Raw genomic sequence first — 10,473 nt, 5'->3', positions numbered from 1 at the left:
TTATAGACAGACAACAAGGAAGATCATTAATAAGGTTATGAAGTCACTAGCAAAGCTCTGTCTTGATCATATTTTCTTCCTGAGAAAATATTCAGGATTTCATATTATTCAACGTCCTCAAACATATCAAGAAGAGAGTTGCATAAAAAAAGAAGCAGATCCCAAACAACCTTCCATGTTCTCAAGGAACTGTTTGAAGAAGAAAATTTAGGTCTTTGTGGGCTGCCATGACTGGTATCTTGTCCAGTCTCTCTGTCCCGGGTTGAGGGTGTGGCCCTTGGAATGGTAAATGTATTCGTCACCCTCTCCAGAAAAGTTCTCCTTGTGTGGAACACCATACCGTTTTGGTTTCAGCATCAGAAGCTGCCATATAAAATTCATCAATTACATTTTCTTTGCCAAAAAATGGAACTAAAACCATACAGGGCCATGAACTCACCTCATCTCCCGTGTGGTCAGTGATATAATGCAGCCACCCATGCCACTTTGATGGTACCTGAGAAGCATTGTAGCGACCTAAGTCCCCATACTCCACCCATCTGTGTCTTCCTGCAGAGCATGCCTTGATGATTGAGTAAAGGCACAGTCCAAGTCATAACCAGATATATGGGTACAGAAGCAGATATATACACACGGTACAGGAGTAATTAGGTGGCTCGCCATTCAATGGTGTTACCATTAAGGAGATTTTATAGGACAAACAGTTATGCATTGAAATCTAAGACAGGATGATCAAGGTCATTAAATAGGAAGGTGTTATTCTAAGGCCTTGTGTGGGCATTCAATTAGTAAATGTAAATAGCTTCTACTACTCTTGCATTTGATTGAGTTAAATCATTCCAAAAACTGTCTATAAGACCAACAAAAACTGCCCCAATTTTAAAAAGGCTCCTTCTGTTCTCTTTTCAAAATTCTCCACTTCAGTACTGACATAGTTACATTGCCATTGTAAGTTAAAGAAGATGCATGAAAGAGAGAATTACTAACCATATTGAGTATCAAGTTGTTCATAATATTTATTTCCAAATTGATCAACTCCCACTAGTCTTGCACCAATATTGTGGATCTTAGTTTGCCTGAAAAAAAAAACAGTGGATTAGGACCATAAAAGGAAATGGGTGGTATGAATTAAAGAGAAGCCGAGGAAACAACCCCAAAGAAACCATCTAATAGAATACGGAGATCAGTATGGTTTCCATATAGCTTTGTATTAAAAGATTCTTAAAAAGTGTTTCAAGTAGCAGAGAGAAATAAATTGTATAGGGACAAGTTTATTACACAGGAGATTGCAAGTACATTAATTTATTAACAATGTAAAATGGTAGAACAATTTTCAGTTTATTAGCCAGAAGTGGCCCTAAAACTTCTCTGTCCAAAGTTGAAGGGATATTTCTTTCTCAATCGGTCATACCATGAGACCATGAAATGGAGTCAGATCTTAAGATGGAGCCGCCTATCATTGCTAATACTGTTTACGTTATTTTATGATAAATATTGCACTCCTGTAATTTGTCTTCTCATCTTTCCAACCCTAGTGCCCCACCTAAATCAACTTTTCCTCCTATAATTGCTAATCGGTCATACCATGAGACCATGAAATGGGGTCAGATCCAAGATGGAGCCTATAATTGCTAATACTGTTTACGTTATTTTATGATAAATATTGCATTCCTGTAATTTGTCTTCTCATCTTTCCAACCCTAATGCCCCACCTAAATCAACTTTTCCTCCTATTCGTAACCCTTGAATGTCCCTTAGATTTGCACCTTAAAAGCCGACCTATATTCTCCTCAAGTGTGGATTGTTATTGGATTTTTTTTATCAGCAAAGAAGAATTTTATTCAATTATGAGAAGCCAATTACAGAAATACAGAAAAATATAAAACAGACAATGCACCACATAGTATTACAATCAAGCCCAAAAAAGCTGCTGCCTGTAAACTCCCTGTTTGGCTAATGAATAGCCATCCCATTTGCCATCCTCCTGACTCAAGTGAAAGAAATATTAAGTTCCCTTGATAGACTTTCAATCTCCCTTAAGGAATGTCTATAAATCCAAGGAGCATTACTCCTGGTGTTAGTCCATGCTATCACCAGTTTTGAGTCCCCTTCGACCTACAAATTTTTCCATGGGAGTGCAACTTGGGTTTGTCTGGGTTCAATATTTACTAAAATTTTAAGGCTGTTGGCCATAGGGATGCAAATGGGTTATATTCGAATTTGATTCAGCAAACATTCAGATAATAATAATAATAACAACAATAAATATAATAATAATAATAATAAAGAGATAAAGTCAGAGAGAAAAAAACAGAAGAGGTTAGGCATGTCTGAAATTTCAAAGAGATTATGCATTGGAAAGCAAAAATCAGATCTATCAAGAACTTCTTTTCTTCAGTTCGTCCTTGCATCTTCGGTGATTCGGTGTCAATGAATGGACTCCCCTTCTTGAATCTTCTTGTTATGGCAGGAGCAGAGGGTAACCAATTGATTATGACATACCCCAGAATCCCAAATGAAAGACCAACCTTTTTGTATGACTGACAAGCAGCAATCCTCTATTAATCAGTGACACGGATATTGTATTGACAAGGTGAAGAAGACCCAGAGTAAGAGGGAAACCAAGAGGCAAGAAGTGGAGGAAAGGTTTAGGGCTTGGGAGCTTTAGGTCTTTGGAAAAACCAAAGGGTATTAACTTCCTTTGAATTTTGAAATTCATGTTCTGCCAAACAAAGTTAAAAAGAAGTCTCAAAACTGGTAAAACAAAATGGTATAATAGAATCAGGAAATAGGAAGAAAAGCAGTGCAGAGGGGGCAAATTATAGAGGCTTTTCCAAATATTAAAGGCTTATAACACCAAAAGGTGCTTTATGAATACAAATGCCACACAGGTGCTAATCCCTACACTTAAAGAGGGTACAAAAGACAAAGAGTTCAAAGCTTATGCCATGCTTATCTCACAAAGTAGTGAAAGTTGCAAGGATTCATTGAAACAAAAAAAGAAATTGCTTGTTTAGGTATCATCCTAGTGAGGCAGGGGGATAAAAAAGGACCTCTTGAATGTAATCAATGAGTTACATGAATGCTCTTATCCAGGAATACTCTCACTTAGATTATTCAATGTCTAATAAATGGACGAAAAGTGTCATGCACATGTTATTTAATGTCTAATAGGTGGAAAGCTTCAGTGCTTCACATTGAAGTTGATTATTGATCAACAAAGGCTTTATATCCTTGAACCAATCCACAAATCACATACACGATACATCTTACTCCTTTTATAAATCTGATCTCTCGTAGGAGGTTAACTAAGGAAACAAACCTATATTCAAAACCGTGCTACCATATCTGGAGCCTTTAAGCTTCAACTTCATCACTCTCCTTATATCTGACTTCTCTATCCAATTCTAATCCCTGAGAGACATCATCCAGTCAACAACAGAATGAGGTTTGAGTTCACAAAAGAAACCTCGAACTTCAATAGGTACCTCCTTTAATACATTTTAAAATTGACTTCATTATCTCTAGAAAATTGTCTAAATGAACCATGCACGGCCTTGATCTTCAATCCAAATAAAAGGTTAATGCTGGAGCATTGCCATAGTCATGCCCCCTTACACTTCATACCCTAGTTTGGACATCTAGCCATTTATGTTGATTATGGAGTCTTACTTATGCCTATTCCAATTTGCACAAAGCCCCAATGCTCCTTTTCAAGATCATTTATCTGCTTAACCTTTAATGGTTGATGCAGGCCTGTGGCCTCATTTTTCTAGTTTTATATCCCATCTCTTAATCAGATTCTACATGTTCTCTTCCTCTCTCACTTTAAGACTTCAGCTCTTTCCCATCCGCATCTTTATGCATATCTTGTGACTCTGTACATGTATCTTGTGTTTATGTTGAACGACAGCTGGATAGGAAACTTGACAAATAATAATGTTGGAAGAACCAACATAGAACAACAAATTACAACATATTTTAATTTTACAAATTCTGGAAATTATACAACAAATACTCATTTCCAATATCCTTCTGAGATTATGGAGTTTAGAAGTTAATAGCCTCATCAATCAAGATGGTTTATGTAAGTACATGCTTTTCCCAGGAATAAAAGGTTGCCAATATGAGCTATGAAACACGACACTGATGTGCAGGTAAATCATTCCATGGCATACCAACATGATCCATCAATAATACTTGTAGCACAGAACTTTACCATTTCCATTTGCACCCCAGCTTATTTCCTTGGACCCTTGCTAACTCCCCTTCTTCATCCACAATAAAATGGATATAAACAATATTATCATGAAGGTTACTATAATGGCATTGTTAATATCATCTGGAACAATGGAAGGACTAAAGGATAGCTTTAAGAAGTCAACATAAATGCAAGTTAATAGGATTTATTCAAGTCTGATATTCTGAATTATTCTCTTCCTCAGGGTCTCAGGTTTTCTATTTTTGTGGGGATTGAGGGGAACTTGTAATTAGAGGTTTAAAATTGTAACTAGGAGAATAATAGGTGGCCCAGTAGTCCTTGAATTCCACTTTAATCTCCTTGTTTGATTGGAATTTGGGATCTGCTAACTTGATACTGACAGCCTTGCAGGAAAAGGCATAAGCAGAGAAGTGTTGTACTGGGAGTAGGGCATCAGAATGCCCGACTAGACATATTGATTGTATATGATGTTCAGGGGAGCCTACCACTTAAGCCAGGCTTGGACTTGGTTTTTCCTTATTTTCAAAAAACCGGTAGTTTACCAATTTACTTTCTTGTTGCTGATCTTATTTTTGTGTTTCATGATCAAAAAGAATACATGGATAGGAGTTATATATTTTAATCAAAAGAATACATGGAAAAAATTATATTACTTATTTAATTATTTGAAGCAATTCCTTTTCTATGTCAAAAAGTGCCTCAGCATCTAGATGTCAATGGCTCAGGGAAGGGGATGGCAATATCAGTTTGCTCCACATGTTGGCAAATGGAAGAAAGAGGAATAACTCAGTGCTGAAATTGGAATGGAATAGGCAAGTATTGACAAGAGATGAAGACATAGCTCAAGCCTTTGTCAATCATTTCAAGACACTCTATGAGTGCCTGAGGAGCTCAAGAGAAGACTTAGAGGGCCTGGAATGGAGAGCTGGAAATAGAGATTTGATGGAATCCTTGGAAAAGAAGTTTGAGGTTCAGAAAGTGAAAAATGCAGTCTTCTCAATGGAGAAATCTAAAGCCCCAGGTTTTACAATGGCATTCTATCAAAACTGCTAGGAGATAATCGAGGATGATCTTATGGAGGCTTTTGATGAATTCTATGAGAGGTGAAAATTTAATTCAGGTGCAAATGCAACTTTCATTGCTTTGATACCAAAGAAAGTGGATGCAATCCAGCCGAAGGACTTTAGGCCTATAAGTCTGATAGGAAGTGTGTACAAAATCATTTCTAAGCTGCTGGCCCTAAGATTAAAAAACATCCTTCCTTCGATGATTTCTCCAAATCAAGGGGCCTTTGTTTTTAGAGAACAAATAATGGATCAAATTCCAATTGCCAATGAATGTGTAGAGTTTAGAAGAAGGAAGAAGCATAAGAGACTGGTTTGTAAGTTGGACTTAGAAAAGACTTATGACATGGTAGAATAGGATTTTCTGATGGACATTCTTTTTTTTTTTTGGATAAATGAATAATGATGGTGCAAGATGTTACCTCCCCTTAGAGGCGAGAGCATAACCAAACTCTTAACAAAATACAATCATAAGGTAGCACAAAATAATTCAACCCTTGAGATCCCTTGTTTGGCCAAAGAATCAACCATTGCATTTGCTGATCTGCTAACCCACTGAAAACTAACTAACACATTCCTTGTGAGCCCAATTAACTTAAGAAGATCCATGTAGCCCCAGAAAACTATTTCAGGATTCAACATCCAGCCCACTACCACCTTAGAGTCTCCCTCAACTATCAGATTTTCCACTCCTAGTTGGTTAGCAAACTGTATTCCTTGTACCACAGCCAGTTCTCAGCCCTTGTAGAATCACCAATACCCGCAGGTCCTGAAAATAGAGATAGAATATTACTACCCTTATCTCTTAAGATCCCTCCTATATCCGAAGGTCTTGGATTACCTTGACTGCTACCGTCAAAGTTCAGCTTTACACCTTTACCACACCCTTTGTAGGAGGTCTCCAATCTACCAATAGTCTATTCTTTTTGGGGGCTGTGGAGGCCACCTCTGCCCAACTTTTCCAAAGATCATAAAAGGAGTACCCTCTAATGGACAATCTTCAGCATAGGGGTTTTGGAGCAAGATGGTGTAAATGGGTGAAGGGTTGCATTTCTTCATGTCATTTCTTAGTTTTGGTAAATGGAGTAGCAAAAGATTTCTTTACTACTAAAAGGGGCCTTAGTCAAGGAGATCCTCTGTCCCCCTTCCTTTTTACCTTGGTAGCCAATGTTCTAAATGAATTGATTGTTAGGGAAAATGCTAATAATATGACTAGAGGCTGGAGAGTTGGAAGGGTGGAAGTGGTGGTTACACATATACAGTTTGCAAATGATATTATTTTGTTTTGTGAGGGGAAAGCAGAACTTATGAACCTAAAAAGGATAGTACATAAATTTGAGAAGATAACCAACCTTAAAGTAAATTGGGGCAAGAGCTGTGTGGCAACTGGCAAGAGTAAATTTAGGGAGTGAAGTGGATTTGCTAGCTAGTTGGGGTGTGAAGTAGGGGAATGGCCATTACAATATTTAGGAATTAGGATTACAGTTTGTGAGGAAATCCAAATATTGATAGCTTTTGGTATCTAGTAATTAAGAGATTTACAAAGCGACTGGCGAATTGAAAGAGAAACTACATTTCCCTAGGAGGTAGTATAACCCTAATTAAGTTAACATTGGGTAACTTACCCGTATATTTCCTATCTACCTTTTGGATACCAGTGAAAGTGGAAACCCAACAAGAGAATATTATGAGGGACTTCCTTTGAGAACCAAGAGACACCGAAAAAGACCACCTAGTGAAGTGGGAGGTGGTTTCTAATTTCTAGAAGTAGAGATGGAAGAGGTCTAAGAATAGGAAACATCGGACTAAGAAACACAACATTGTTGGGGAAATGGTTATCAAGATTGTCGTTGGAGCAAGATAGACTTTGGCATAGATCTGATTGTTAGCATTCATGGATTGGCAGGCAATGGTTGGGATGCGAGAGTTGACCCTAGGGCTTCTTGATGCTTTCCCTAGAAAGCTATTCATGGTACATTACCTTTCATCTTACCTTACTTCAACTTTGATGCCTGTGCAAGAAATAAAGTGTTGTTTTGGAAAAATGCTTGGGTTGGATAGACTCCCCTTAGTGATAGGTTCCCTACTATTTATTCACTTTCAAAAAATAAAAGAAGAGTGATCCCTTCAGTTTTTCATGATAATTCACAAGACTCGGTGAATTTGGATCAATCTTGTTTGGACAATAGAATTTGGAAACCTTATCCATCTGGTGTGTTCACTTGTTGCTCTTCTTTGATGTCCTCCTTCAGTCAGCTAATCCTACAAGGAACTTTCCCTCAAAGGAGGTTTGGTGCCACCCTTTACCTCCAAAAATTCGAGCTTTTTGTTGGGAGATGGTTCTCCAAAAAATCAATATTCTAGATGTGTTGCAAAGAAAAAGGTCAAACTTTTGTCTTTCACACCATGTTTGTAGCCTTTGCTTGAGTTTTGGTGAGACGATCAAACACCTATTAATCCCCTGTCCTTTTGTGTACTTTATTTGGTCCTAGTTCTCTTCTATCTTTAGTTGCAGGTGGACACCTCCCCTGGACATGGTAAGCCTATTTGACCCAAGCCTTTTCAAGCAACCGAAGAGGCGTGAAAGATTAATGTGGAAAACCACAAGAGCAGCTATCCTTTGGTCAGTCTAGGAAGAAAGAAACAATAGGATCTTTAAAGGAGTGGAGAAATCCAATGAGGAAATTGTAGAAAGAATAACCATTATGATTGAAAAAATTTGATTTGTTTAAAGACTTCTCAACCAAGGACATATAACTTCCATAAAACCTATTGTGCAGGAATTATGGTCCCCACCAACACAACAAAGAATGGAAATGAACTTTGATGGGAGCTCTAGAGGTAACCCAAGCCCTTCAGGTATAGAGGGAGTACTCAAAGATGGAGATGGCAGAATTGTTGGCTATGTTTCCGGGTCAATAGGAGTGGGGGACTCATTGAGAGCGGAGGTGATGGCTTTGCTTCAAGGTGTAAGATATGCCAAACAATTGGGGTTACACCCAGTTGAGATAGAGGGAGACTCTAAATTGTTAATTGATTGCTCAGAATCAGGCAAGTGGGGGGCCTGGATTTATAGACAGCCCATAAGGGAAATCCTCAATATAACAAGGGAGATGGGTGTTTGCTTCAAATGAACAAGAAGGTCAGCTAATGGTTAGGTTGATACATTGGCTCAACAAGAGACTGTGAGGGAGAGTTTGTTCTTGGCAGTTCTGTGACGAAGATCACTTGGAGCTCAACACCCTATTTTAGGAGTGGACAGTTGTACTTTAATTTTGTACTAATGAAGTTACCATTTCCAACAAAAAAAGTGTCTCGGCATCTGAATTTTCATATTTTTTTATCAATATTTGAATTTTCATATAGTCAGAAACAGAAAGGTTTTTCACATATAACAAGGGCAGAAAAATGTTTATTGGTGTGTAAGGCAGGCACCATTTATTTTCTCTGTCAACAAATGCTTTAACATCAGTAAGTCCTGTTCTAGCATGTAGTAACTTATAATGTGGAACCATAGATTCACATGTCTCTCCTGCTCTCATGCCCATGAACGTGGATTTTAAAATATAGTTCATGAAAAAGAAAAAAGCTTAGAGGGAAAAGGACAGAGAGAATATGTGCATCTGATTCAACGGCCACATCGCATATAAAAGTTAGCCTTAAGAAAATATCAAACCAGGAGGAAGCACAGTCAGCATTAAGAAAGAAAACAAGATAACTCTTGCATCCTTATTCATAATCTAACCCAAAAGAGAAGGATGAAAAAGCTGCATATACATCATCATAATACTATCAGTCTTTTGATATGCAAAACAGAGTCATTGCATAGAGAGATATTCCTTAACCGAGCAGCCATAATTTGAGGAAAGAAATTTTACTTACAGTAGGTTTCCATCCAAAAGGCATTTCCTGTTAAAGTTCAATAAAAAAATTATATCAGCAAAAAAAATAACAAAAGCAGGAACTGAGATACGTAACTGGAATAAAAATGAAAGGCGAAATAATTAATTTTCAACTCACAAATGTCCTGTAACAAATAAGACTATGGGCAAATATTGTGCAATTCAAACTATGTACTATAGTTTTTCCAAATAACCTCCAGTACATATAAAGACACCAAAGCGAGAGGATCATGAGTGACAATAATACAATAATAAGAGTCTTCGATCAAACTAAAAGAGTAGGATGATCTTATTTCCAGATATTGTTAAAGATTTGTTCAATCCTTTCGGTTGCAGGATTTTAACAACATTTTCAACGTCTGGATCTAATTTAAGGTGGCCTTGCGGAATATCCTTTTTTCATTCTGAAAGAAGATGTTTATTCACAATATCAAAATCCCTAACTCTATAGCTTCTACTTTTCCACAGCTTTTGTCTTGCATATATTTGTCTAGACACGATCCGATATCCGACCATCGATTACTAAATCTGCATAACGTTTAATTCCTCCTCTTCCTTATAACATGAAAAAATGATAATTAAGAACGAAAGGTTCATTTCTAGCAAAAATAAGAGGAACTAAAAATAAATTTTTGGGAACAGAAAACTCGCGCAAACCTAATTTGCAGATAAATCCTATCAAATATTTTCTAATAAATGGGCATCCGCAAGCACAAGAAGCATCACTTAATCAAAGCAATAAAATCAAATAAATGTTGTATTAGAGCAGAAGACTTCTTCATGAAATTGATTCCTTTTTCAATTAACCCTGAGAAAGTTGGGTAAATGTCTGTTTTGTTTCTTCAAGAGATAAATTATAACAAGAAAGAAGAAGAAGAAGAAGAAGAAGAAGAAGAAGAAGAAGAAGAAGAAGAAGAAGGAACCGACGAATATCCTCCTTCTCTGAGCTCCCTGACAATGCCGCCGATGCCTTTTTCTCTGATCGCTGTGAAGACGCTCTTCACCAACGACGCCATCGCTGACTCTCGCTTCCTCTCTCGTCCGTGCGATTCCTTCTCTGCTTTTATGCTCAATTGCTCACGGCTCACCACCTGCTTGGTCCTACTTCTCGCGTGCGTCAACTTGTCGTGGGCCTAGTGGCTGGTTGGAATGGCAATTGGCTGGGCCGGTCAAAGCATAGCAAGTATGCGATCTCAGTTACAGTAAGGCCCACTGGCCCAGGCAGGACGGTTTAGAGGGTGTTCAAAGACATGTTTGGTTTTGTTATTAAAAAAACTGCCATATC

The 10,473-nt window shown here is 37.7% G+C and overlaps 1 protein-coding gene across 1 annotated transcript; it reads right to left on the bottom strand.

Moving 5' to 3' along the window:
* On the bottom strand, positions 1-10,246 carry LOC104587243 (NADH:ubiquinone oxidoreductase, 17.2kDa subunit). The gene is made up of 5 exons (XM_010244775.3): positions 10,116-10,246; positions 9,169-9,195; positions 988-1,076; positions 440-549; positions 1-363 (listed from the first exon to the last, which is right to left on the bottom strand). The coding sequence occupies exons 1-5, from the start codon at positions 10,202-10,204 to the stop codon at positions 208-210; spliced, it is 471 nt and encodes a 156-aa protein (XP_010243077.2). The 5' UTR covers positions 10,205-10,246; the 3' UTR covers positions 1-207.
* Positions 10,247-10,473: the final 227 nt, after the last annotated feature.

Source organism: Nelumbo nucifera, chromosome 1 (genome assembly GCF_055504915.1).
Source record: "Nelumbo nucifera cultivar China Antique chromosome 1, China Antique-T2T, whole genome shotgun sequence".
NCBI lineage: Eukaryota > Viridiplantae > Streptophyta > Magnoliopsida > Proteales > Nelumbonaceae > Nelumbo > Nelumbo nucifera.
The sequence above is the reverse complement of the archived record's forward strand: the minus strand, read 5'-3'. Positions and strand labels throughout refer to the sequence as shown.

Coding starts and splice junctions, on each gene's coding strand:
- LOC104587243 (XM_010244775.3), bottom strand. CDS start 10,204: ATGGCGTCGTTGGTGAAGAGCGTCTTCACAGCGATCAGAGAAAAAGGC. Junction 1,077..9,168: donor CTTTTGGATGGAAACCTACT/GTAAGTAAAATT, acceptor TTTTTTTTTCAG/GCAAACTAAGATCCACAATA. Junction 364..439: donor CTGACCACACGGGAGATGAG/GTGAGTTCATGG, acceptor TTTATATGGCAG/CTTCTGATGCTGAAACCAAA.